Here is a 27,949-nt window from a genome sequence, read left to right as displayed (position 1 = left end):
ACTCCCATTTTCCTCTCCCTGCTAGCTCCTGCTGACCTCTATCCTCCTTTCTGTCTGTACGAATGTCACCGGTCGGATACCTTATATAAGCAGGATCACACAATATTTGTCCTTTTGTGACTGGCTTATTCAACTTAATATAATGTACTAATCTATGATAGAGTTTGTGTTATGATTTTAGCATCCTTCTTTTTCAAGGGCTGAATACTATCCCATTGCACAAATATATAGTGCACTATACTTTAAAAAATTTATTTCTTTATTTTGAAAGTTAGAGTTACAGGGACAGAGAGAGAGAGAGAGAGAGAGGTCTTCCATCCACTGGTTCACTCCCCAGGTGACCTCAATGGCCAGGGCTGGGCCAGGCAGAAGCCAGGAGCCAGGAGCTTCATCTGGGTCTCCCTCGTGAGAGCAGTGGCCCGAGTACTTGGGTGATCTTTCGCTGCTTTTCTTAGGCCATTTGTAGGGAGCTGGATTCCACGACTCCAACCTGTGCCCAAATTGGATGCTGGTGTTGCATATAAAAGAATTTGCAGCAACGTGGATACGCCTGAAGGACATCACATTTAGTGAAAAGCCAGGCACGGGATGGCAAATCCTGTGCTGTGTTAACTAATTAAATATTCACAACAACCCACAAAGCAGGAACTTCTCCACCAGGGCCTGTAGAAGCTATGTAAACATGTCAGAGATGGTCTCTGACCTCAGTGAAAAAGAATAGAACGCCAGAGCAAAACTAATGTGTGTGCTGAAGGACTGTCGTGCAAATAGTATACACTGCTCTAGCATCCATTTCTCGGCTACGTTCCCTGTTACAAGAATGAAAGTGAGGCATAGGTGAGAAATGCTTGGGTGACCTGCAGAGCCAAAGTCTTAGCAAGTGACATCATTTGATTGTCGCTGCTATTACGTTCTGGCTACGTCTCTCTCTCTCTCTTTTTTAAGTACTTTATTGAGCCCCTGAGTTTTGCTTTGTGCTTTTTCTTTTTTAAAGATTTGTTTATTTATTTGAAAGGCAGAGTTACAGAGAGAGAGGGAGGAACAGACAGAAAAATCTTCCATCTGCTGGTTCATTCCCCAAATAGTTGCAATGAGCGGAGCTGGGCCAGGTTGAAGCCAGGAGCCAGGAGTTTCTTCCAGGTCTCCCATGTAGGTGCAGGGGCCCAAGGACTTGGGCCATCCGCCACTGCTTTCCCAGGCACATTAGCCAGGAGCTGGATCAGAAGTGGAACAGCCGGAAATTGAACCACTGCCCATATGGAATCTGGCACCACAGGTGGCGGCTTTATCTGATATGCCACTGTGCCAGCCCTGCTGTTTACATCTTAGTGTATATAAATATTACCTCTCCAACATGACATCAGACCCTTGAAGGTAAGAAAACGCCCTACATGTCTCTCTGGGCATTCAATATTTCCTGAAAGATGAGAACTGTTGATTCCTTAACAGTGGATAGGACTTGTCATTTTTCCACCCAGCCACAGTGACTTTGGGGGTAGAACTCTGATTGACCTTTATGTAGTCTCCTTAGTTATTTATGGTTTCTATCTCTCCTTGGGCTTTCAGTTTCGTTAGAAAGTTATGCATGTTGCTTAGGTTTTCCCATTTGCTGGCATGAAGATGCATATGGTATGCTTTCCGTTTTCTAACCTCCTCTGTAACTGCAGTGTGTTTACATGTGCTGAGTCATAATTTGTTGACAGTCTGATTGATGGCTTCCGGTGACAACCACGGATCAACCAAATGGGGGGACTGGATACTTGCCTCCTGGGGAGGACATCTGGGGTTCACAGTTAGGATGCTTGGTATCATGAGCTGGCCTGGGGCATTGCCAGAATGAGTTCAGGCATGAGCAGAAATTCCTGGGGAAGAGATCTTCAGTGTCTGAGTGGGAGGGAAGGGGGTTGTGCTTTTCTCTTGCCTAGAATCTTCTGGAGGCGAGAGGGTCCTCTCTGGGCCTCGGGGTCGCCTCTGAGCAACACCGGTGTGATGTGAGGGCCCTCCACAGTTCACTGGGTTGCTCATTTCCCGCCATCTTGCCAAAATGCTACCCCGTGTAGAAAACAGACATGGCAATCTTGACTCCAGAAGACCACCCTTCACGGGAGAGGGTGAAGGGGGCACTTTCCTTCCTCACCCAGATTCCTCATTCCTCACTCAGCCCTGGCGTGGTGTTGCTAAGCCCTGAGAGACAGGATGCAATGGTGTGGGGTGGGAAGGAAAGGGTTAGGGAGATATGGTGGCCAGCTTCCCTCAGGGGGGCCCTGTTGAAGGGGGCAAGCATGATGCCGGGGGTCGTCAGAACCACCCCAGTGGGCTAAGTTTGAGTGATGTACACAGAAGACCCTTTGCTCACGTATAGGGTGGGGGGTGTTTGCAAAGGATGATAGCAGAGATGCACTCACGTGTAGACTCCTCACTGTTGATTAAAGATGTAGTGCAGTAATGTAAGTGGTCCATCAAGTGAGGCTTTTGTTTCATTTTAAGCATTTTAGCCACAAACCAAGTAGACCCCTCTCCCACTTTAGCCAGGAGTGACACCAAGTCTTTGTGTCCAGTTAGCTTAACGAGTCACCATGGGACCATCTATAGGGCAGTTGGTCTTTCATTAAGATGAGTAAAGCAGCTGTTGTGGCTATTCCTCCTCTCGGCAGTGTGCAGCCAGCATGAGTCCCGTAGCTCTCTACGCAGCGGCTGGCCGGAAGCCTTGGCGGTGATTGGGGAATCCCAGTGATGTGTGTACCATTGGCTCTGCTTAGCAGCCATTCCTAGTCACCCTGCTGCGAGCGGCCTCCCCATTCCACCCCGAAGTCTCCGCTCCTCACTCACAGTAGGAAGGCATTACCTAGTATCTCTCTTTCCAAATTTCTTGGCAATGCTCTCCATAGAGGAGGCTTGAGCATTAAATAAATATCACTTCTGGAACTCAGTATTTACAACTCAGGCCCACAAGGACAGCATTGTATCATCACAGCTGTGAAGCTTTGGTGGGAAAAGGATGACAACATTTTCCATTTGGACAGCCATTCCTTATCTAAACTTATTAAATGATGAGCAGAACTGTTTGGTGTACACTTTCCCCAGTGGCAGGCACCAAAGCAAACACGCAGAGTTCAGAGTGGTGACACGTTGGCTGCAGTAGTATTCGTGCAAATAAGTCTGCATGGACAGAATAGATTTGGAAACAGCACTTTCTGTCTCTGTGCTCCTTGGACCTTACTCTACTGACACATAAAAAGCACCCCAGGCCTGGCCACCACCATCCCCAGCAACAACACAGAGGGTACCTGAGAATTTGCTGTTTCAAATCAGAATTCTTTTATTCAGATTTATGGGACTAGTGATGACTTTTTATTGAAAAGCCAATTTAATTCCTTAGTCAATTTTTAAATATGATCTAGTTAAATCATTTTTATTTTTCTGAATGTTAATTGATGAAGCATTTTCTATTTTTATTACTCAAAAGTAATTCTCATCAGAATAAATTCTTTTCCATGTGAAGTTTACCAGGAAGAGCTGATTGACCAGTTAGCTTTTGTCCTCCCCAAGTTTTCCTGGTGATGGCTTCTGCTGCTGAGAGTTTGCTTTTATGGGCAGATCCCAAGTTTCCTTTCCGTTTTCCCCTCCCACCCTTACTGCCCTCCACTTCCTGCGGTGCAGTCCAAGTCCAAGGCTCAGATTTTTCAGATGTGAACTTTGCCAATGATATTATTTTAAATTATGCTTTCATCAGTGACCCAGTTTTTTTTTAAGATTTATTTATTTTGCTTGAAAGTCAGAATTATACAGAGAGAGAAGGAGAGGCAGAGAGAGAGAGAGGGAGGGAGGGAGAGAGAGGTCTTCTATCCACTGGTTCACTTCCCCAATTGGCTGGATGGCCAGAGCTGTGCCGATCCGAAGCCAGGAGCCAGGAGCTTCTTCCAGGTCTCCCACATGGGTGCAGGGGCCCAAGGACTTGGGCCATCTTCTACTGTTTTCCCTGGCCATAGCAGAGAGCTGGATTGGAAGCGGAGCAGCTGGGTCTCGAACCGGCGCCCGTATGGGATGCCGGCACTGCAGGCAGCAGCTTTACCCACTACACTACAGCATTGGCCCCAGTGACTCAGTTTTTAATACACAGTTCTAGTCACTGTCCTGTGGACCGTTTCTGCCTGTGATACACATTATGAGTTGTATAAAATGTGTCATCTAAGTTTTTTTGTTGTGATTATGTTTTAGAATTCCTTGATGGTCACCCCTTCCTATAGGGAAGAAATATAAAAATTAAGCAGGTGCTGTAAGTACAGCAGATCTGTTTCCAAAGCTAATTTTTAAGTGAGAAGATGATATCCAATGTAGATCTCAGCACCTCTGTCACTGATGGTCTGAACCAATAGAACAGATTGCGATTCAGCTGTGTTTTTCTGTAAAGCAACAGGTAGTATACCTGTGGGGCTTGGCAGTTCACACATTCTCTATTACAACCTCTCAGTTCTGCTGTCATAGCAGGAAAGCATCTGTAGACAGTGGGTGAACTAATGAGCATGTCTATGTTCCAATAAAACTTTATTTACACAGCAGATGGTGTCGTTTTGGCTCACGGGCTGTAGTTTGCCAGTCCTGAGAATAGATTAATGTTCATTCTACTACTTGTTTTACAAAGTACCCTTTATATGTCAAGATTGGACACGGACTGCCATAACGAGAGAGCTTCTGGAATGCGCACTAGAAATGTTCTGTTCCTGCCCAGTTCTCCAGGATCACAGCTGTCAGAAGCAGCTCTGTGTACCAAGAATGTACAGCTCACTGGGGTCATCCACAGTTTTCTTAGAAGAGCTTAACACTCTGAAGACTTAAATTAGAACCAGGAAACTTTGGGGAATGGATAATGCGAAGGTAACTGTTTTCCCACATCACTGGAAATGGAAGCAAAAAGACCCCAGAGACAGACAGGACGGGGTAACTATCGATGGGCCATGTCATACATAAAGCAAAAACGAATCCCAAAGCAAAGCAAGGCACTAACCTTGTTATTATTTAGTTATGGTTAGACTCACTAACCACATCCAGGCATGGCTGACAAATTTTGGACTTAACTGGGAAATTTTTACATTCTATACTACCTAAATCCAAAGCTAATAAAACAAGTATAAAACTCAAATTTAAGTTTGGCCCATTACAAAGAGGCCAAAATTCAGCAGGAAAGTGCCAGCATTGTGGTATAGTGGGCTAAGCCTTCACCTGCGGAGTCGGCATCCCATATAGGTGCCGGTTCATGTCCTGGCTGCTCCTCTTCTGATCCGGCTCCTGGCTAATGTGCCTGTGAAAGCAGAGGAAGATGGCCCAAGTTCTTGGGCCCCTGCACCCACATGGGAGACCTAGAAAAACTCCTGGCTCCTGGCTTCAGATCAGCCCAGCTCTGGCAGATGAGGCCATTTGGGGAGTGAAGCTGTAGATGGAAGACCTTGCTCTCTGTCTCTTCTCTCTGTAACTCTACCTCTCAAGTACATAAATACAATCTTTTAAAAAAAATTCAGCAGGCTTTTCTGCCCTGGCACTGAGGGAAACAGGCAGTGTTGGGCGGCAGAGTTTAAGGGCCCGTGGCACATCTGTTTGAGGTGCTGCAAAGCCGGTGTGTTTTGAGGATATAAGAAGGTTGTAACAAGCGTTTCGCACACCTGTCACAGAAGATGGCTGCGAATTAACTCGTAGGACCCACCTGAATGTACTGAAGTGCCAGGAGTTCATGGCAAGCATGTCGGCAGCTGCAGGAGAGCACTCAGCTCCTTAGGCTGTGGTGGTAAAAAATACTTCGTTGCCTCAAGTGTGGTATGCAACTGTTTGGGAGGAAAAATGAACTGGTCAAGGAAACAAGAACAGAAATGAAGATGAAAATTCATGCTTTATTTGTTAATAACTTCATATATATATATATAGAAAAATACATACTTTCAATTGCTGTCCAATAAAGTCTTTGAATAACATATTCTGATAGTCACCAGTGAGATCTGGTTTTTTTTTTTTTACATTAAGGATAACGTGCTCTTGGCAGCAGTGAGTTCACTTGTGGGTGCTGAGTCACTGAGTTGGGCAGCTGAGGAGACAAATGACTGCAATATATTGCCTTCTATTCATGAAAAGTGGGCGACTGGAATCGCCTTACACTGGAGCTCCTTACGTGCTAGGTAATCAAATTCCCCATTATAGGTAACAGCTTCACCTTTTTGTGACCTATTGATTTTACCTTAAATTTTAAATTTAATTCTTCATTTGACTTACATCGTTGTGAACAAAAAACCAAGCCTAATCCCAGTACAAAAATCATAATATGCCACATTAAGGAAAGTAGTGATAGGGCAGGCTGATCTTTCCAGGACTAGAGCTTAGACAATAGAGTTCTGACAACTGAATTCCTTCAGGAGTTGACTAAAGTTCAGCTAAATCTCTGTGGAGTCCTAGTTGAAAAGTTCTGTACCCTCGCTATAAAGTCAGAAATGTCTTGAGATAACAATATATCTCAAAGCACAGAATAAAGGTCTTTGTGGGGAGCAACTGAGACTAGACTAAGTTACTGGAATTAAGACTTATTCTATGCATCTGCTCTCCCACAATATGGCACTGAGAGAGAGAGAGAGACCAAACAACCTCTACGCAGCTGCCTCATCAGTTTGATAAGCTGCAGGAGCTGATCCTGCTCCTGATTGGAGGAGAGCAGTGTGCTCGGCGTGTGGGCAGCAGAGTTGGGATTGGTGGAAGAGGACTATAAAGGAGGAGAGAGACAACATGCACCAGGAACATCTGAAGGAACACCTGAGGAACATCTGAGCAGCCCCCCGAGAGAGCCGGCCGGCGGTGTGCCGCTCCTCCGCGGAAGCGGGGAAAGCGGCGGGGGGTGCCGCCCCTCCACGGAGGTGGAGGGGCTGGCAGCTAACCCGGGACGGCGTCGTTCCTCCGCGAGTGAGGGAACGGCAGCTAACCTGGGAAGGGCCGAGCAGATGAAACAGCGCAGGGTTTAGTGTTGTTCCTCCGTGAATGGGGGAGCGACAGTCTTAACAATACAGGTTTATAATATGTAAAGAGATTTTTGATAACACTAGTTTTCTCTCTCTCTCTCTCTTTCTTTTTCTTTTAAAGATTTATTTTACTTGGAAGGCAGAGTTAAGAAAGGGCAGAGGTAGAGACAGAGAGAGAGGTCCTCCATCCTCTGGTTCACTCCCCAGATGGAGCAACAGCCAGAGCTGTGCTGATCCTGAGCCAGGAGCCAGGAGCTTCTTCTGGTCTCCCACACAGGTGCAGAGGCCCAAGGACTTGGGCCATCTTCCATTCCCTTCTCAGGTGCTTTAGCAGGGAGCCAGATCAAAAGTGGAGCAGCCAGGACTTGAACTGGTGCCCATATGGTGTCCCAGTGGACTCCTTCCCGACCCTGGTTTCCAGGAAATGGTGTATCCAGTGGCCACAAGCCTTCCACTAGGTAAGCTCCTGGGAGGACAGTTCTGATCCAGGCAAAAACAAGTCCCATGTGCATCAATTAGTTTACGCTTTCTTCGATCTTTGCCTCATATGACTGATTATGAGTCTGATTGCATCACATATGGAAATGCAGACTCTCCTGCTGTCCTGTTGGGTTGGGTTTTACTATAGAGTAGGAGTTTGTGTGTGTTTGTCCTGTTCCTAGCTGGACGGTCAGGTGATTGGAGAGTAGGAGTTCCAGTTTAGTCCAAGTTTCTTCTCAGTAAACAGAGTGGAACCGATCCAAAAGCGACGAGGGGGTGGAAGTCTGGTGCAGCAGTTCAGACACTGTCTGGAACACACATCTCATACTGGAGTGCCTAGGTTTGAGTCCCCATTCTGCTTCCGAGGCCAGTTTCCTGCTAAGGGGCACCATGGGACACAGCAGGTGATGGCTTAAGTACTTGGGTCCCTGCCAGCCACGTGGGAGACTGGTATTAGGTTCCAGGCTCCTGGCTTCATCCTGGCTTCATCCTGTTGTGGGTATCTGGAGAGTTAACTAGTAGATGAAATTTTCTCTTTCTCTGTCTGCCTGCCTCAAATAAATAAATAAAAATGAATAAATATTTTTTAAAAGGACATGTTAAAAAAATGCCTGACCCATGCATCACAGAGGTCAACTCCGCCAACGCCATACCTGGCAGGCTTCATGGATACCATTCTGAGCCACAGCTCAGTCGGTTTCTATACTTGCCGCTGACTTTTCATTCAACCCTCTTTGTTTAGCCACAGATAAACACCGCTCCTAACTTCCCCTGATGGAAGGAACAAGAAATAACTCCTGTTGGGAAGACAATTGCCAAGGGTTACAAGTCCATGGTCTGCTGAACGGCTGTTCCCTCTGGGAATAATTTGCTTTCCTGAGAAAATGTTCTAGTGATTTTCTGATTTATTTTAATGATCGTAAAAGCCTTACATAGAAGACCCACCCCGCTGATGGTCCTGGGAGTGGATTCAGCCAGTGTTGCAAAGCAGGCATTGCCTCCAGTCTAATGGTGTGTATTTCCTCACTTTCTCACCTTCTCCAGTAACCTGTCATTAGGAGGAGGCCGGCTTGCCCAGAAGCCTCTCCCTTTGTGTACGATTTGCAGTGCTCACTCCTGATGCTGTCCCCCATCCCCACGTCTTGATGACTATGAGGGCAACCCTTACTGTGGGAAGATGTGCATTACGATTCCTGTCCTGGTTATGTTAAATTTTCTGTTTGGAATTTTTACAGCATAGGCTTAGCTCCACACACCTCCCAGCTGCATCTTCTCTCAAACTCTGTGGGCTGTCCAGCAGGGCACACTCTGAGTGTGTTATCTTTTTCAGTGTCAGCCAATCCCTGCCTTCTACACCTGGACACTGGTGGAGAGGACAGCAAGGGCATGGGCTGAGGGAAATGAGTGGCCTCATTGTCCCAGGAATGCGCCTCGCTTATCTGGTGTGACTGAAGTTTGACCCCATAGAACGGAATGTTGCTGCATTGACTTGAGGCAAGAAGGGGCATCAGCCATGAGGACCCCTTAGTTCACACAGCAATGCTTTTGCAACTCCTTGGAAGAGATAGGACAGTTGCCTGTTGCTCTGGATTCGTTCTGAGAGGAGTGCCGTGGGGGCAAGAGGTACGGAGTCACCACACAGACCCCGGGAGTCGGGTGAAAGTGGGCCAGAGGCGAGCAACCCACAGACTCGTTTATTTCAGTTGGTACAGCAGCTTAAATAGCCAAGGCAGCCAATCCAGTCAAGGGGTGGTTTATGCCCTAACCAATCACAGCCTGTTGCCAGGCAGGCTCCGTTGCCAGGTGGGTTTCAAAGCCTTTCCTGAGTAACTGAGACTCGCTTGCCTGCGGCCATCTTGGCAAGGCCTTCTCATTCCACCACAGTTGCCCTTGGAGGATGGCCTGAGACTGGGACTCAGATCTCCTTGGGGACATGCGGTGACCATTCCAAGGGTCAGAGGCAGGGGAAACACAGGGAGAAGAATGCTGGCTGCCATCCACATCCTGGGGTGCTGCAGGGCAGAGGGGCCCCCATGGAACACAGGTGGATGAGAGCAGACCCCTGAGCCCATACACGAGCACAAGGGCTGGCAGGGGGCTATTGGCAGCTCAGAGCTCCAAAGTCCTGCCTGCAACGCAAGTGTCACCTGGAAGGAACACATCACCACCGTTCTGGAAGGCCAGTTTTATGTGCTCTTGCTGCTTGCTACCAGTGAGAGAAAACCTATACCAGCCAGTGAACACGATCTGATTAGCAGACTGCTCTCCTGGAACACTGGAATGTCCCATAGGCAAAAGTACCAGAGTGATTGCACATCTGGTCAACCCTGGTGAAGCTTAGGGATGCGTAGAGGACAGGGGAGGGGGACTAACAGGGAGAAACAAGAACCAAGGACCACATGGCTCCCAGGCACCAGAGGGGCACTTGTAAAATGTAGAGGAAACTGCCCTCAGGCACAGTTTGGGGGTGTAAGGCTTCTGGCAGCTCCACAGTCTGTCCCATGCCTTAACTTACCCCCTTCGCTGGACCGTTTGTACATGATATAGAGAAATCTGGTTATACATATACTTCAGATTAAGGGCCCCTTCCCTGAACTTCAAAAGTTCAGTTAAAAAGTATACAGCATGGTCTAGAGAGTGAGTGTCTTCCCATTCCTCAAATTGGTCATTTTTTAAAGAATTTGAGGTCTTTTGGAGAGTCTGATAAGACTCCTTATCCGAAATTGAGCTTCAAGGCCGGCGCCATGGCTCACTAGGTTAATCCTCTGCCTGTGGCACCGGCATCCCGTATGGGCGCTGGTTCTAGTCCCGGTTGCTCCTCTTCCAGTCCAGCTCTCTGCTGTGGCCCAGGAAGGCAGTGGAGGATGGCCCAAGTGCTTGGGCCCTGCACCCCATGGGAGACCAGGAAAAGCACCTGGCTCCTGGCTCCTGCCTTCAGATCAGCGCAGCGCCGGCCATGGCGGCCATTTGGAGAGTGAACCAACGGACCTTTCTCTCTGTCTCTCTCTCTCTCTGTCTGTAACTCTACCTGTCAAATTAAAAAAAGAAGAAGAAGAAGAAGAAGAAGAAGAAGAAGAAGAAGAAGAAGAAGAAGAAGAAGAAATTGAGCTTCAATTCCACATCAACAAGTTTAGATTTTAGTAAAATGTAGATTTCACTTCTTTTTTTTTTATTTTTTGACAGGCAGAGTGGACAGAGAGAGAGAGAGAGACAGAGAGAAAGGTCTTCCTTTGCCGCTGGTTCACCCTCCAATGGCCGCTGTGGCCTGCGCGCTGCGGTTGGCGCACCGCGCTGATCTGATGGCAGGAGCCAGGTGCTTCTCCTGGTCTCCCATGGGGTGCAGGGCCCAAGCACCTGGGCCATCCTCCACTGCACTCCTGGGCCACAGCAGAGAGCTGGCCTGGAAGAGGGGCAACCGGGACAGAATCCGGCGCCCCGACCGGGACTAGAACCCGATGTGCCGGCGCCGCAAGGCAGAGGATTAGCCTAGTGAGCCGAGGCGCCGGCCCGATTTCACTTCTGAACTACCTACCAGAAGGGAAGCAGATCCCCCAAACAACCTGAAGAAGAACACCTTCCCCAGGCTTGACCTTCCCCTGAGCTGGGCTTCTGTCACTCTTAGAGGACAATTCAAAGGATTGGTCAAGTTTGCTGATGTTCATGGTCACTCAGGGCAACTGGGGCTTTGTCTAATGGGGGCAGGTTGAGGGACAAGACCAGTGTGGGAGACTGCACCATCCCTGTGTCTGGGTGTGTTTCTTGGAAAACCATGGGCCTTTGGACCTTGGAACTGCCATGGAGACCGCCCTGGCCCCAACAATAGTGTCCTGGAGCTGCTCCTGCTCATGTTTGAGGTCTGACTTCTTTCCCTAGGCCAGTCTTTCTCCACCACTCAGGCTGGGTCAGCTTCCTGTCTTAGACCGAGGGTGCTCACTGCTCCCTCCCTTCCTCATATTTATTCCAACCGTAATGAAGTCGCTGTGGCAGTCATTGATGAATTCCTACTCCCTGTGGAACTGTAGCCTTCGTTTTCTTCCTGGGTGCCACTCAGCAAGTAGCTGCACTTCTTTGGGCCTGAGTTTCCGGTCCCCAGACCTAGCCCCAGCGATCTCAATCAGCTCCAGACTCCTCACTTCCCAAAACTCTGCCCCTTGCTTCTGGAGTCCTGCACGGGTCCTGGGTCCTGCACGGCCCCTCTGCTGCTCCTGGATTTCCATCCTCCGTCCTCCTCTCCCTGGTAAAACGTCTCCACTCACGGACTTACCCAGTGACGCATTTGCCTTCCCGTAGAAGAGCCTGTCTCTCCACTCACAACACTCTGACACCCAGTGAGAGGGCTTTTGTCCCACACTAACCAACTCTCCACACACCGGCGGGGTATCCTACACATCACTTGCAATACTAACTTCCCAGAATGAATGCAGGTCCCATAGGGGAAGGACTTGGTCCCAGAGGATTGTCCCCCTGCTTCAGACACAAAGCGTGAGGAGTGGGTCCTCAGGTTAACAACCATTCTGAGAAACTTGGCTATAAATTAGGGGTTCTCCCAGCCCCCTCCTCAGTCTGGTGGGTGGCTCACAGACACCTGGGAGACACTGTGCTAGGGTCTGGCTGTGGTTTATGTTCAGGCGTTGGAGGCTTGGTCCTCAGTGTGGTGACAGAGGAGGTGATGGGCCCTGTACGAGGTGGGTCCTGGTGCAAAATGATGAGGTCAAGGGCATAGCCCTTGGAGGAAATTGAGGTCATTCTCAGGAGACCCCAGCTGCTTGCCTGAGAGTAGGTTGTCACACAAGAGCAAGGCCGGCCCCTCCCGGTCTCTCTCTGGCTTCCTGTCTCACACCCGTGAACTCCCCCCTCCCCTTGCACATGCTATCATCATTGTGATTCCAGTCATGAGCCAGGCACGTCTGCGTCCGAGTAGTTCCTCCGCGTGCATTTGCTCACATGCGTGGAAGCTCTCTGAACTCCTCTGTGTAAGATTTTTACTGGGACTCCGTTACACAGGCACGGTTGAGCAAATCACTGGCCATTGTGATTGAACTCCATCTCAGCACCTGTGTCCTCCTGGAGGTCGCAGAGTGGCCGGAAGAGCCGGCCCTCTAATCATGCGGTTGGGTCCCCTGACGGCTGGACTCAATCCTGAAGCTCTCCGGGGACTTGGAGCCACCAGTCTTCTCATGAGCAGACCAAGACACTCTTGGCACTCCGGAGAGTACAAGGATCTTACAAAAGCTCTTGTGACAGGCACGGGGGTCTGAAGCCACGCGTTAGAATGCAAGCTCCTATCTCATCCTTAATGCTCAAAAAGTTACAAGAGTTTTGGAAGCTCTGTGCCAGGAATCTGGGCATAGAGACCAAACGTTCATTTCTTATCAGGTCACATCGCAGTCCTGTGTCTCCACCCAAACCTGGCTCCTGAGCCTCTGGACTGTGTACCCAGGTACTCACCCACCGGCTCCAGCAGCTCCTCAGAAGAAACTCAGCCAAAAATCAAACCTTCGCCTCTGTTCCCACAGCTCTCATGCTTCCCATGCCTGCTTGGCTATTGACTTCGCTGTTCTCCATGTGCCCCGAGGCTGGAGCCTTGATGACTTCAGCACAGCCTGCCTCTCACCGGATCCTTCTGAGAACAGTTTTTAAAGGAGAGATCCAGGGACCGGCGCTGTGGTGCAGTGGGTTAAAGCCCTGGCCTGAAGCGCCGGCATCCCATATGGGCACCGGTTTGAATCCTGGCTGTTCCTCTTCTGGTCCAGCTCTCTGCTATGGCCTGGGATAGCAGTAGAAGATGGCCCAAGCCCTTGGGCCCCTGCACCCGCATGGGAGACCTGGAAGAAGCTCCTGGCTCCTGGCTTCGGATCTGCGCAGCTCCAGCCGTTGCAACCGTCTGGGGAGTGAACCAGCAGATGGAAGACCTCTCTCTCTCTCTCTCTCTGCCTCTCTGCAACTCTGTCTTTCAAATAAATAAATAAATAATAAATAAAGGAGAGATCCAGCAGCACGTCACTCCCTCAGGCCACTGCCCAGACTCCTCAGTCCCTCCCTGGTGACATGGATTCCTCCTCCTGAGCATGAAGTCCAAGAGCTTCTGTTACCCAGTGCCAGCTGGCCTCCCTTCCTAGTCTGCTCACTTCTCACCCCTTGGATCTGGATGGTTGGCAGCTTTCCTCTTGTGTGTCCACTCCAGATCCCTGGAGGCTGGCCTGCAGCTCTGGGTCCCGGGCAGGAAAGACTGCGGTGACCACATAAGCTTTATCGTGGTCTGTGGCTGGCAGGTGCGGGCAGCAGCAGCAATTGGCCAGGCTGCGGTGACCACGGTTCTGCCTTCCAGCACCTGAGCCTGACTGTGTTCCCCAACCATCTGCGCGCTTTTCCACCTCTGTTCATGTCACAGCCAGCTCTTCTTTCAGAAAGCCTTCTTCAACCCACCGTGGCAGGCCTGACCCCAGCGCCACACGCCCGGGAACCTCCCACAGCTTTAACAGCCTGCACTACGCCACGTGCCAAAGGCATTTTGTCTGTGCCCTTCAGTCTGCTCGCACCACTCTTGGTATTTTACACTTTCCCCGGCTAAGGGAGGAGCTCTCGGAAGGTGCTTTTCACTCACTTGGGTGCATCTCCCAGAGCCTATAAGAGGCCCCTGCACTACATAGGTGCCTGAGTGGCCTTTTGGGGCTGCTCAAGGCCACACAGCCCACGAGCAGGCAGCAGGCGCAGGAGCAGCCCCAGGGATAGGCATTTGGCACAGTGGTTAAGCTGCCGCTAGTAACACTCGCATCCCATGGCGGAGTGCCTGGGTTCAGGTCCTGGCTCCGCTCTCCATTCCAGCTTCCTGCTAATGTGCACCCTGGGAGGCAGCGGCTGGGTTGCTGCCACCCATGTAGGAAACACACACTAAGTTCTTGGCTCCTCGGGCCGGCACCGCAGTTCACTAGGCTAATCCTCTGCTTGCGGTGCCGGTACCCCGGGTTCTAGTCCCGGTTGGGGCGCCAGATTCTGTCCTGGTTGCTCCTCTTCCAGTCCAGCTCTCTGCTGTGGCCCGGGAAGGCAGTAGAGGATGGCCCACGTGCTTGAGCCCTGCACCTGCATGGGAGACCAGGAGAAGCACCTGGCTCCTGGCTTCGGATCGGTGCGGTGCACCAGCCATGGTGGCCATTTGAGGGGTGAACCAACGGAAGCAAGACCTTTCTCTCTGTATCTCTCTCTCACTGTCTAACTCTGCTTGTTAAAACAAATACACAAACAAAAAAAACAAATAAGTTCTCGGCTCCTGGCTTTGGTCTGACCAGCCCTGGCTGTTACACACACTAGTGGAGTATACCAACAGATGTGAGATATCTCCCCATCTGTTTCTGTATGTCTCCCTTTCTCTGTATCTCTGCCTTTCATATACAATGAAAGTAAACTGATTTTTTTTTAACAGAAAGAAGCAGCTGTTGGGTCCCCTGAGTACAGCTCTTCTCCCTGCCTAGTCCCCACCCCCACCGCTGCAGGTCCTGTGGTCTCACAGAAGCACATCCCAGGGGAGGCTCCTGCACCTGGTAAGAGACAGCTCCTGTGAAGTCCAGTAAATGGGTAACTCAGCGCTGTCCCAGCTCATTCTGTGCAGCAGGGCAACAGCATCGATCACTAGAACTTCCTGGAAACCGCCCAGTGTGAGAGTCATGGCCAGGCTTGGCTGCCTGTGGCTCCCACCCCCACCCCCACCCCAGCAGGCTGGCCAAGTGGTGCAATCCCCTCTCCAGCCTGCACACGGAGCAGCCTGGGAACTGCTCCATGTCCGCCCCTCGGGTATAAAGAGGGCCTCCTGGGAGGCCAGCCGGGAGAAGAGGCTGGGCTGGCTCTGGGGACGGACGCAGCAGGTAAGCCAGGGCCCTCTCAGCCAGGGTAGCTAAAATGGCCTTCGGGACCCAGGAAGGGACACAGGTGATGGTGCCTCATCATAAGACAGACACCCAGACATGGGCCACCTGTCCCTCAGCTGCCATGCTGGGTGTCACCAGAGGATGGAAAGGGCAGGGTGGCCGGGTCCTCCTGCTTCCTCTGAGCATTGCTGGGGTCCTCGGGGGTGGAGGGCACAGACACAGCCCCAGAGTCACTGTGGCCAAGAGTCTACCAGGTTCTCTCCCCACGCGGGTGAAGAGCAAGGCTGCCCTCGAGTGTGCACCCGCGGGTGCACAAAACAGAACGTGATGTACATAGGAGCACAATAGAAATAAGAAAACAGATCAAAGCACAGAATGGGGTAAACACAAGGGAGCTGGGGAGCCTGCCTGGGGGACAGCAGTGCAGGAGGGAGAGGAATTCAGAGAAGCGCAGGTGAGCGGTGTCCTTGTGAGCACTTGGCCACGGGCTGCAGAAGAGGTCTCCAGGCTGGTGAAGAGGCAGGGCCAGGAGGGGTGAGGTTGGGGGTGAAGGAGCCCAGGGAGGGGGCGTCAGCCCGCCACGTCCGAGCGCCCCTCTGTCCTCACTTAGCCCAGCTCGCAGATCACAGGAGGCAGCAAACAACCACCTCTGCCTTGAGAGCCGTAGAATTTTCTATCGTTTCTGCTTGGGTTCAGGAGCAGCAGAAGAGGAGGGGCTGCACTTACCCTTGTAAGTGCAAGGCAGGGTGGGTCCCCAGGGGTTCTCCTGTCCGTTGGATTCAGTTTCGTGTCTGGATTGGGAAGGAACTGGCAATGTGGGCTCACAGGAAGGCCTGCAAGAAGGGGGCAGAGTCTTGGGTCCCATTTGTCCTCGCTGTGTGGCTTTTTGCGGGAACTGTCAACAAAGTCAAATGCAGAGGAGGAGGGGGAGGTGGTGGCTGAGGTCAGGGGTCAAAGTTCCCGTGGTGATCGGATGACTAGAGCAGAACCAAAGACAGCACACACCTTAGTTGAACGTGCTGTGCTGAGGGCAGCGCATCCCAGCAGAGGAGCAAGGTAAGACGGCGGCCCAGAACGCACAGGTGAGGCAGGGAAATTGTCCAGGATGTGACTGCCCACAGCCCTGCAGGCGCCGAGGGGGCGGGGCGAGTGAGGCCCAAGCAGTGACATGGCTGTACGGGATACCCCTACTGCCAGAAATGGGCGAGATGCAGTAGAAACCGTGGGAACTGGATGAACCAATAGAACTTGCTTGCCTTTGATAGAGAACAGTCAGGCCAAATAAATTAGCAGGCCAGCCCCAGACCTCCTTGTCCAGGATCTCAGGCTAGCTCCTTTGTGCTCTGGTGGGCATTTGGTGAGAGAAGGGGGACGGAGCACCTGTGGGGTTCAAACCCTGGCTACGCATCAGTCAATGAGCAGTTAGGAAAAATCCTGTACCCAGCCCCAGCTCAGACCCACGAGGCAGACTCCTGGTGAATGGGGCTGGAGCGCTGTGGGGGGTAACGTGACGCAGGCACAGCTGAGAGCTTGTTTCGGGGCTGAGACAGGTGGGCAATGCCTGGCTTCAGCTGAACTTGGGCTGCTTAATTCTTTTTCATGTTAGGACCACAGGGAAACTAAACCCTCCTTCCCAGGCCACACCACAAGGCCATTTGGAGCCAGGAGGCTCCACAGAGACTGCCTGGCTGGCACATACTTGATTCTTTTTTTTTTTTTTTTTTTTTAGCATTTTGTGATGGTTTTATTGGGGTGAAGACACAGGGCGTGAAAGGGTACCCTTGGCAGGTGCGGGGAAATTTTTTTTTTACACACTTGATTCTTTAGAGCAGACTTCTGGCCACAGGCAAGCGTGTGTTTCAACTGAGCTGCCTGGGCAGCTTCGACGAGACACAGTTCTTTGTTCACAGTTCCGGAGGCTGGAAGCCTCAAGAGCACAGCTGTGCCCTGAGATCTGTCTCCTTGGCTAGCTGACGGCCGTCTTCTCCCTGCCTCCGCATTCTTCCCTCTGTGTGCCTCTGTACTGGTTTGCCACCTCTTCCCACAGGATCACCGGTGAGCCCGGGTCAGGGCCCAGCCTGTGCCTCATTTTCCCTTCATCACCTCTGTTAGACCCTGTCTCCAAACATAGTCCCAGGCTGCAGGGCTGTGGGTTAGGCCTTCAACAGAGACTATGGGGGACACAACTCAGGCTCCCTGCTGCCCCCGCCCAGCTCACAGATCACACGAGGCAGCAAACAACCACCTCTGCCTTGAGACCCATAGCATTGTTCCCGGGGGACCCACACCAGGGTCTGTGTGCAGGAGCGGCCGAGGAGGAGGGGCTGCACTTGGAGTACGTGAATGTTTTCCAAGGAGCTCTGCTCTTGCTTCTTCTCTCCTTTCATTGCAGACACAGGTGGGTTTCTCCCAGGCTAAATAGTTGCAGGAAACAGTGCGACAACTCAAAGTCTGGCTAGAGGACACTTAATGACGGCTTAATAATCACCTTTCACCCTTCACCAAATGATATTTCAGGCTACACAGAAGCGGGCACCTTGATCGGAGATGACTCCTGCCGGCATGGGCCTGGGAGCCACCATCGTTTGCCTCTTGGCCTGGGCTGGCCTGGCCGCGGGTGACCGGGTGTACATCCACCCCTTCCACCTCCTCTTCTACAGCAAGACCAGCTGTGAGCAGCTGGAGAAAGCCGACGTGGAGACGCCCAAAGAGCCGACCTTCACACCCGTCCCCATTCAGGCCAAGACGTCCCCCGTGGATGAGGCAGCCCTGCACGACCAGCTGGTGCTGGCCGCCGAGAAGCTGGGGGATGAAGACAGGCTGCGAGCTGCGAAGGTCGGGATGCTGGTGGACGTCCTGGGCCTGCGCATGTACAGGACCCTGAGCGAGACGTGGAGTGACCCCAGCGGGGCTGTCCTCTCCCCGGTGGCTCTCTTCGGCACTCTGGCCTCTTTCTACCTGGGAGCCTCAGACTCCACGGCCACCCAGCTGCAGGCATTCCTGGGCGTCCCTGGGGAGGACCAGGGCTGCACCTCCCGGCTGGATGGGCACAAGGTCCTGTCGGCCCTGCAGACCATCCAGAGCCTGCTCGTAGCCCAGGGCGGGCCGGGCAGCCAGGCCCCACTGCTGCTGTCCACGGTGCTGGGCCTGTTCACGGCCCCCGGCCTGCGCCTGAGGCAGCCATTTATGCAGAGCCTGGCTCCCTTTACTCCTATCATCCTCGCGCGCTCTCTGGACCTGGCCGCGGACCCGGATCTTGCTGCTGAGAAGATCAACAGGTTCATGCAGGCCGTGACTGGCTGGAAAATGCATAGACCCCTGACGGGAGTCAGTGCAGACAGCACCCTGCTCTTCAATGCCTACGTCCATTTCCAAGGTAAGGCAAATCCTTTGGTCAGTTCTGGCCCTGGGCCTGTGCCTCGGGGTGGCAGTTCTCTGCATGGCGTGTCCATTACATAGCTGAGTTTGGTGGACCAGGCCTTGGAAGTGGACTGGGGCAGTGTGAGGAAGGACTGGGAGACCACCCTGAAGGGGGGAAGTGGTTGCTCCACCGGGTGACTGGATGAGCAGCCTCCCACTCACCTGCTGCCCTACTATGTGCAGCTACTAACCAACAATCAGGGAGAGGCTGTCCAAAGAATGGTCTTTGGGACCACTGCCATGAGAACACACGTGCTATGGTGAACTATGGGCGTATTCCCAGAAGCTTTGGCTGGGGGAGGTTTGAAAGGCAGAAATGTGAAGGATTCCATGAGATAATTTGAAACAATCATCTCTGGCCATGAGGACTGATACCGAGAGCACCACCAGCTCGATGTTGAACACAGTTGCTGGGCAGGCATCCTTGTAGAAGTATTTTTTGCATAAGGTTGCGGTGGCCTCTGTGCAAGGTTGGGGTTCAGCCAGCCTTTTGTGATAGTCAGCGTCAAGCCATCATGCACGAGAACCCTTCCTTCACAACCTCCCAGCTGTTTTTTTGTGTTAGAGTTGACATAAGTGACTCCATTTTGGTCCTGACAACCTTCACGCTACAACCTCTCCTCTCGCCATTGAATGCCCTTCTGAGGCGGCTGAAGAGGCATCGGTGCCTTTGCTTATTGCAGGCAACTGGTGATGGAGAGGGTCAGAGAAGCAGCACAGCTTGCTGGAGATGGCACAGCCACCAGTGGCGATCCCGGGATGCAAACTCCCATCTCCTGGCCCCATAGGCCAGCTCTGTGCTCAGAAGGGACAGGTTTGTATCCCTTGAGACAGAGACTCTGGCCCCTGCAGAAATGACCAATTTGTTTGCAGAAATCTCTTTCGTGTTGAGGAAAGGTATTACCAAAAAAATTCCTGTTACAATGATCATTTATTCATTCGACGATGCTCTTTGAGGATTTGTTATGCACTTGTAAGACCTGAGCTGGAAGTCTCAGAGGGAGCCTGAAGAAGGGTGTACAGGGTGATTCCATACCACTGGGTCAAGGCCAGCATGGGAGGGAGACCCAGTGGGCAAGGTGCAGGCAGAAGCAGAGAGCCGGGAGCCCTCGGAGAGAGGGGGTCGCAGGGGAGAACAAGCCGGGGAAGGCAGAGACGTGGGGGCCCATGGAGGCGGGTGCTGGAACGAGGGAGAGGGTGTCATGGTGGCCTGCAGTGTGTGGACAGAGGCTGGGAGGGCCGTCTGAGCGTCATGTTACAGGGAACGTGCACCCAACGCAGTGGCTCTGAGTTGGGGTGGGTGTGTCTCATAGACGTTGACGAGGCTCCCTCAGGGGGACGCCCACCTTGTAGGGGACGAGAGCTAAACGGGCAGCTGAGAGATGGACCCTGGACCCAGCGGGAGGACCCGTCCTGCGTGCTGGTTTTCTCAGCACGCTCTTGCACTTCAATCACAAAGGGAAAGAGGCCTTGGCTTGTTTTTGGGTACAGGGGGAAGTGGCAGCCTGGGGGATGGCAGCCAGCCGTGGAGGCAGAGGCCAGCCCAGGGCGGGTCTTCCAGTTGAGGTGGTCACACTCCATGCAAGGCAGAGTGGGGACCGGCAGGCTCAGCCCACTGTCCCTAAGGGGAGCCCATTGAGAAAGGAGCACCCCCCCCAAAGCAAAGGCATCTGAAATAGGGCCTTCCTTGGAGACAGGCCCTGTAATTCTGACTACAGAGGCAGACAGGGCTGGCAAGAGGAAGAAGAAAGCAAAACACAGCAGGACCCGGAAGGATCCGGAAGGACCCGGAAGCCCTGATGCTCGCCGTGTCCTCCACACCCTGTGCTTCTCTGGTCCGGCTTCCCGATCTTCCCTGGCCCCAGCTCCCCTTGAAGGGAGACCCTTCCTTCCTGCTGCCCACCATCGTCTGTTCATCAGTGAGACTGGCAGCTGTCGCGAGAGCTCCAGGCTCCCCTCACAGTGCAATGGTGCTCCAGTCAAGTGACCTCAGTGACCAAGGGCTGTGTCCAACCAGCAAAGGCCCAGGGCCATGCAGCCAGTGAGTGCCAGGGTGCGCTGTGCCCGGCACTGGCTGTCCCCCAGGGCTGGTGACGCTGGTCCTGGAAGGTTCTGTGACTCAGTTGACTTAACCTGGAGAGATTTATCTAACCTCTGGTGGAGGGTGGTGAGCCATGCAAGGCAGACGGGTGGTGGGAGGGCGGCCACTCTCACACCAGATCCCAGGGTCGCTTTGGAGATGGCGTCTCTTTCCTGTCTCGGGTTGTTGGAGGGGGGCAGAATGTAGTCCTCGTGTCCCTTGGAACACAGAGGCCCCCTGCCAGCCTGGTGGGCCAGCATGAGGAATATTTGAAGAGTGAGGCCGCGTTGCTGGGTTTGCACATGCTCTGGTTTCCGGCTGGCATGTTGCCGGGACGAGGGACAAAGCCACTCTGTTCTCACAAGACCCAGATCCAGGGGCCTCCTCTTAGGCAGCCTCATATTGAGTGTTTCACTCTCTTCTGTCCCAAAATGTCCACAAAAGCGATGGTTCAAGATGGGTGAGAGGACTGCAGGGTGCGTGGGGGTGTGCGAGTGTGTAACAATGCCTTGGACATGACCATGTGTCCGCGCCCATGTGGGGTCCCAAGGGGCAGCTTAGCTCTCCACTCCAGCTGCCCTTTGTCCTGCCTCCTGAGCTCAAGGTCTTGTCCACAGCCCAGCAAGTGGGAGGGGAGAGAGCGAGCTGGCCCCTGTCCCCGAGGCCCAGTGCTCAAGTCCACGGGTCGCAGTGAGGTTGTGTGTCTGTGTCTCGTGCCAAGGGGTGCTGACAAGGTGGAGCCTTCGTCCCCCGAGCCTGTGCACCAGCTCTGTGTCCCGGGCCCCTGAGAAGGGAGTGTGGGGACTGCCGACACCGAATGCAGATGAGAAAGCGAGCGTTGAAACAACGCTGGGTGGCGCTCCAGCGATGGGTCCATGTCATTTCCCATTCGCCCCACCCCAGAGAGTGAGTGCTCGGCACCAAGACTGAGCCGTACTGTGAACCGTGCACTCGGGGTGACCAGGGTGACCGAGACGTGGCCGTGTAGGTCCATCAGTTTTCCAGCTTCCTGCTGCCGCGAACCCTGGGAGGCAGCAGGGGATGGCTCAAGTGCCTGGGTCCCCGCTACCCACATGATAGTCCTGGATGCAGTTCCCAGCTCTTGGCTTGGGTCACGCCCAGCCTCAGCTGTTGTGGGCTTGGGGGGATACACACCAGAGAATGGGGAATATGCATCTGTCTGTCTGTTTCTGCCTTTCAAGTAAAGATAAAAAAGTAATTTTAAAGCAGTAAGAAATGTCCACTGTCAAGCATCACATTGACAATCAGGAGTGGCTGCAGGGAGTCGGCAGGTGCATAGAGCAATAGGAAATCTCAATTTTGTTGTGAACCTAAAACAGCTCTAGAAGATAATGCCTATCTAACAGCCACAACCACAGCCACAACACGGTGAGTGCGGTAAACCTCCGGCTTCGGACCAAAACAGAGCTGGGTCTGAGCTTGCCTGGTGGGGTCCGAGTAAGGGAAGTCCCTGAAAGTGACAGCTGTGAAACCTCAAGTTCGGAGCCCAGTGCGTTCCATGCCTTCGACGTTGGCGGCTTGTGCCTCTGCCATGATCTCACATGGCTGGGTTGTGCAGGAGGAAGACTTGAGCAGCACTCGGGGCTCTGTGGCTGGCGAGACCCTGAGGCTAGGGGAAGGCAAAGTGGCCTGGGGGCCTGAGAGTGGGGACCAGCGGGCTGGTTGGGCCTGCACTCCTCCAACCCCAGTGACCCCTCCCTCCTCCCCTCCTTGTCTGAATTGCAGGGAAGATGAAGGGCTTCTCGCTGCTGCCCGGGACCCGGGAGTTCCGGGTGGACAACAGCACCTCGGTGTCCGTCCCCATGCTCTCGGGCACGGGCACCTTCCCGCACGGGAGCGACGCCGAGAACAACTTCTCCATGACCCGCGTGCCCTTGGGCGGGAGCGCCTGCCTGCTGCTGATCCAGCCCCACTGCGCCTCTGACCTGGACCGAGTTGAGGCCCTGGTCTTCCAGCACGACTTCCGGAGCCGGATGAAGACCCTGTCTCCCCGGTACAAACCTCTCAGGGTGCTGCACTGCCCTCCTGTGCAGGGTGGGGAGGGCGAGGACAGACACAAGCCTCGGGTGCCTGGTGGGGCGGGGCTGCCAGGAGGCGTGGCCTCTGTGTCCCTGTAGGTACCAGTGAGGCACAAGAGAGATGGCAGCTTTTCCTCTCCTTCTGTTGTCCCCATTTCTGTGGGGAGAAAACATTTCAATGAGAGAGGAACTTTGAACCCCTGCCCCCCATACATGCACACGCATAGCACCCAAGGGCCTCTTGGGACTGACACCAGGAGGGTGGGGGTGGGGCTTTCTTGGGGAGCCTTCCCCTGTTTGAGGCCGGCAGCCTCTGGGATGAGGTGTCCCTAGCTCTTCTTTGCCACTGTGACAAAAAGAAAGCCTCTCTCTTTCCATAGAGCACTAGAGTTAGCTTCAGAGCAGACCCAGCTCTGTGGGCCTGGAAACCTGCTCGCGAGACAGGCACTAAGGAACACGGGCAACCTCCTGATGTCGGCTCTGGTTTTTTAAAGAGTGGGTATTTTTGTTGAGATAAAACGTACGTAAGATAAAATTTGCACTATTAACCACTTTTCAGCAAATAGTTCAGTGGCATTATGTCCATTCATATCGTGCAGCCATCACCACCGTCCACCTCTAGAAGTTTCCTGTGTTCCCACACTGGAACTCTGTACCCGTTCAACAGTCAGCATAGTATCTCAGGGTTCACGCATGCTGCAGCCTGGCTCTAAGTTTTTTTTTTTTTTTTTTTTTTTTTCCTTTTTGGAGGCTGAGCAGTACCCCTCGGCATTAGGCACAGCCACATTGTGTTTTTTCATGCATCGGTAGATGGACACTCGGGTCACTTCCACCCCTTGGCTGCTATGAACGGTGCAGCTGAAATGTGGGTATAGCGTCACCCTGGGTAGGCATGAGACATCACTGGAAACATGCGTGGGCTCCTGGGGAGGCCAAAGGAAGGAAGAGGTTCCATGTGAAGTTCATGTGCCCAGCCCAGGGGCTGACACGTATGTTCCCTTCCAGGGGTGACTCTCTCTAGCGAGAACACCAGTGACGGGTAGCTAGTGAGACACCGTGCGTTAATGGAGAGAAAGGCATTTTTGATTTTTACTTATCCAAGTAGCACGCTCCCATTCTTTCAATGCAACCAAACCTAAAACCAGAACGCAACCAAGAAGCACCAGTGACAGTCAAGCACCCGGGATCATCACCGGCACCTGCCCTTCTCGAGTGTTTCAGATGACACGAAGGTTTCTTATCCTCCGTGTGGCTGACGTTTTTCCTAAGGGCGAGAATGACCCAGCATGGGGAGGGTCGAACATCTCCTTCATCAGGCACAGGTGCAAGGAGCCGACCCCCGCCTGGCTTCCCGGCGAGCTCTGGCCTTTGTGGCCACCCTGGAACCTTCCTAACTGTGCCTCGTCTCCCCAGGGCCATCCGCCTGACCATGCCCCAGCTGAGGTTGCGAGGCTCCTACAACCTGCAGGACCTGCTCACCCAGGCCAAGCTGCCTACCCTGCTGGGTGCTGGGGCAAACCTGGGCAAAATCAGCGATGCCAGCGTCACGGTGGGACAGGTCTGTGGCTGCCGTGGTTCCGACTGTTCAGGGGGTAGGAGGCGTACGTCACAGGACACAGAGGGAGTTGTGAGTGAGGGACCCGCAGGGCAGGAGGGGGACAGGTGCATGGCAAGGTGAGTGTGAGAGAAAGGCTGGAGCTTTCTGGGTTTTCCAGAGGCAGTGGAGTTACAGACTCCTCCCACCCCACTCTGCCGCCTGCTGAGGCTGTGTCCTATGGCCCTGCCCAGCCTGGCCTAGCCTCAGGGTGCTCCCCAGAGGCTACAGCAGGTGCAGGACTGGGAGGAGGTGCCCCGGGCCTGGAAAGTGAGAGTCCCTAGGCCTAGTGCCCTGTGCTACAGCGCCTCCTTCAGCCCAAGACAGACTGTCCACAAGCTCCAAGGATGCATTCAGATGCTGTGGGCGCCAGGGTAGCTATGGAAAGACGGGGCACACAGCAGGGGGCACCGACCCTCTGCACTAAATTCGCTGGGCTCTGACCTGCCGCAGTGGAGGGAGCCAGGGACTCTGCCTGGGACAGCAAGGTGAAGGGTAGAGACAGGAGGGTGCAGGGTCACATTAGAGAGAAGCCACCAAGTGAGTCGGACCACAGTGGGTGTTAAGGGTCGTCTACACTGCGGGGCACGCTAGCGGGCATCCTCCTGGCAGGCTGGGTGCTGTCCTCCGGGTCAGCACGGCCCAGCCATCCCATTGTCTGCTGCTTTGCAGGTGCTGAACAGTGTTCTTTTTGAACTCAAAGCAGACGACAGAGAGCAGCCCGCGGAGTCCGCCCCGCAGCCCGCTGGGCCTGAGGTTCTGGAGGTGACCCTGAACAGCCCATTCCTGTTTGCGGTTTACGAGCGCGAGGCCAGCACCCTGCACTTCCTGGGCCGCGTGGTCAGCCCTCTGCACAAGGCCTGAGGCTGGGCCCTGCACAGCGGCTGCCCTTGACCTGTGAGAAGAAGGCCAGCAGCCAACCTGGGCAAAAGCAGCGATTTGTCAGCACTCTTCTGAGTCCACTGGGAGCTGGCGAGCAGCCGTCTCTCCTCGGGAAAGGGTGCTGTGTGTAATGAGCAGCGGAAACCCACCCAGCACACACACGGGGCTGAGCTTATTTGGGAGAGTGGGGGAGGGGAGCCATGTACCAGAGTTCAGCCCAGGACCACAGTGTTCTGGAAGCAATCTGATCAGACCCTGTCGCCTGTGAAACCAAAAGCATTCCCTTTTTAATGGAGACTCGAGATCGGGCTTAAAAATGCAAATATACATTTTTCATTGTCTTTGGTTTATATTTAGCTTATTGAATGGGACCAAATGATTTTCATGTAGTTTCCACTTACCTTAGCTTTGAGAAACATTAGGAGAGATGCAAGCATCTGGATTCGTGCTACGATTTGTGTAACACCAATTGCTGACTCTGTCTTGTGTTATTAATAAATGACTTGAGACGACAGGCCTGGAAAATTCCTAGTAGCAGAACTTGGCTCTGAGCAGTCCAGCTGACAGGCAGCGCAAATCAAAGTGCTTCCTAGGACTTGGGATAAGACGTCCTGGGAGTGCCCTGGCCAGTACCCAGCAGTCTGCTGATGTCTGGGGTGATGTCGTTTCTCCAGACACTTCCATCTGTAAACACTAGTGACCAAATGTGCGATGCCCAGGGGTTGCCCAGGGGAGGCTCTGCACCTACCAGCAACAGGAGCTGGGCACACGGGTGCCTCTTCCTTTCCAGGGACCCACGGTCGTTTCACTGGGGAGTGGGAGGCGGAGAAATAAACACTCACATTTTCAAGTTCCTTTCCATCGTTTGAGTGTCTCTGGCAGGTTCCCCCTGGGGAGGACCAGACCCAGCGCTTCGAGACTTAGGCTGCACAGACAAGCAGGTGTGCAGCCAGTAGGCCCGTGCCGTTGGTTGGGCACGATGATGGCGCCTCGTGTGTGTAAAGCACTTTGTCTCCTCCCCTGGCATGGACTTTGAGAGAAGTCAGCTCCTGATAAGAGCTGGGGAGAAAGCTACTCTTTGGGAGGGACAGGGTAGGGAAGGGGACAAGGGTATCAAGTTCAGGAGATGTCTGAGACCACACGGGCTTATGCTGAGGGCTCCATGCTGTGCTTGCATGGGAACTGCCCCACCCTCTCGTGCCCAGGACTTGTTCATCCCTCAGACAAGGCCATTGGTGGCCACATTCCCAGGGGTCAGAGGCTGTACCACAGCGTGCATGGGGCACAGGAGGAGTTTGCTCCTGGGACTGAGGCCTGGGTCAGCACAGACGACAGCAGTGACAGGTTTCAGGTCTCAACTTCGCTGCTTACATTCCTTTTTTTTTTTTTTTTTTTTTAGGATTTTTTTTTATCTTTTATTTAATGAATATAAATTTCCAAAGTACGACTCATGTGTTACAATGGCTTCCTCCCCATACCGTCCCTCCCACCCACAACCCTCCCCTTTCCCACTCCCTCTCCCCTTTCATTCACATCAAGATTCATTTTCGATTATCTTAATATACAGAAGATCAGCTTAGTATACCTTAAGTAAGTATTTCAACAGTTTGCTCCCACCAGAAACATAAAGTGAAAAATAATAGATGATTTTTTTTAAATGATGATGAAATCAGATCAGACCTATTGTCATGTTTAATCCCAGTGAGAGTCAAGTTGGGAATTGATAATTTCTTTTTTTTTTTTTTTTTACAGAAGATCAGTTTAGTATACATTAAGTAAAGATTTCAATCGTTTGCACCCCCATAGAAACACAAAGTGAAATATACTGTTTGAGTACTCATTATAGCATTAAGCCTCAGTGTACAGCACATTAAGGACAGAGATCCTACATGAGGAGTAAGTGCACAGTGACTCCTGCTGTTGACTTTACAAATTGACACTCCTGTTTATGGCATCAGTAATCTCCCCATGCACCAGTTATGAGTTTCCAAGGCTATGGAAGCCCCTTGAGTTCTCCGACTCTTATCTTGTTTAGACACGGTCATAGTCAAAGTGGAGGTTCTCTCCTCCCTTCAGAGAAAGGCACCTCCCTCTTTGAAGACCTGTTCTTTCCACTGGGATCTCACTCACAGAGATCTTTTTGCCAGAGTGTCTTGGCTTTCCATGCCTGAAATACTCTCATGGGCTTTTCAGCCAGATCCGAGTGCCTTTAGGGCTGATTCTGAGGCCAGAGTGCTATTTAGGACATCCGCCATTCTATGAGTCTGCTGAGTGTCTCACTTCCCATGTTGGATCACTCTCCCCTTTATTTATTCTATCGGTTGGTGTTAGCAGATACTAGACTTGTTTATGTGCTCCCTTTGACTCTTAGTCCTTTCATTATGATCAATTGTGAACTGAAATTGATCACTTGGAATAGTGAGATGGCATTGGCACATGCCACCTTGATGGGATTGAATTGGAATCCCCTGGTATGTTTCTAACTCTACCAATTGGGGCAAGTCAGCCTGAGCATGCCCCAAATTATACATCTCTTCCCTCTCTTATTCCCACTCTTATGTTTAACAGGGATCACATTTCAGTTAAATTTCAACACTTAA

At 52.6% G+C, this 27,949-nt stretch overlaps 1 protein-coding gene and 1 long non-coding RNA gene across 4 annotated transcripts; one reads left to right on the top strand and one right to left on the bottom strand.

Annotated features, from left to right (window-relative positions):
• Nucleotides 1-241: 241 nt before the first annotated feature.
• Nucleotides 242-16,280, bottom strand: LOC138844969 (uncharacterized). The gene is made up of 3 exons (XR_011381503.1): nucleotides 16,061-16,280; nucleotides 5,699-5,816; nucleotides 242-550 (listed from the first exon to the last, which is right to left on the bottom strand). It is a non-coding gene; the product is annotated as an uncharacterized lncRNA (long non-coding RNA).
• On the top strand, nucleotides 15,176-26,203 carry AGT (angiotensinogen). Of its 3 annotated transcripts, none has more exons than XM_008268269.4 (5): nucleotides 15,176-15,331; nucleotides 17,852-18,710; nucleotides 22,581-22,848; nucleotides 24,287-24,431; nucleotides 25,140-26,203. In XM_008268269.4, the coding sequence occupies exons 2-5, from the start codon at nucleotides 17,882-17,884 to the stop codon at nucleotides 25,329-25,331; spliced, it is 1,434 nt and encodes a 477-aa protein (XP_008266491.2). In that variant the 5' UTR covers nucleotides 15,176-15,331; nucleotides 17,852-17,881; the 3' UTR covers nucleotides 25,332-26,203. The 3 variants fall into 3 exon arrangements, with proteins under 3 accessions (XP_008266491.2, XP_008266492.2, XP_069911616.1); XM_008268270.4 differs by lacking the exon at nucleotides 15,176-15,331 and adding an exon at nucleotides 16,259-16,390; XM_070055515.1 differs by lacking the exon at nucleotides 15,176-15,331 and adding an exon at nucleotides 17,254-17,389.
• Nucleotides 26,204-27,949: the final 1,746 nt, after the last annotated feature.

The sequence above is a fragment of the Oryctolagus cuniculus genome, chromosome 13 (assembly GCF_964237555.1).
Source record: "Oryctolagus cuniculus chromosome 13, mOryCun1.1, whole genome shotgun sequence".
Classification (NCBI taxonomy): domain Eukaryota; kingdom Metazoa; phylum Chordata; class Mammalia; order Lagomorpha; family Leporidae; genus Oryctolagus; species Oryctolagus cuniculus.
This window is presented reverse-complemented; position numbering and strand designations above follow the sequence as displayed.

Coding starts and splice junctions, on each gene's coding strand:
- AGT (XM_008268269.4), top strand. CDS start 17,882: ATGACTCCTGCCGGCATGGGCCTGGGAGCCACCATCGTTTGCCTCTTG. Junction 18,711..22,580: donor TGCCTACGTCCATTTCCAAG/GTAAGGCAAATC, acceptor TCTGAATTGCAG/GGAAGATGAAGGGCTTCTCG. Junction 22,849..24,286: donor ATGAAGACCCTGTCTCCCCG/GTACAAACCTCT, acceptor TCGTCTCCCCAG/GGCCATCCGCCTGACCATGC.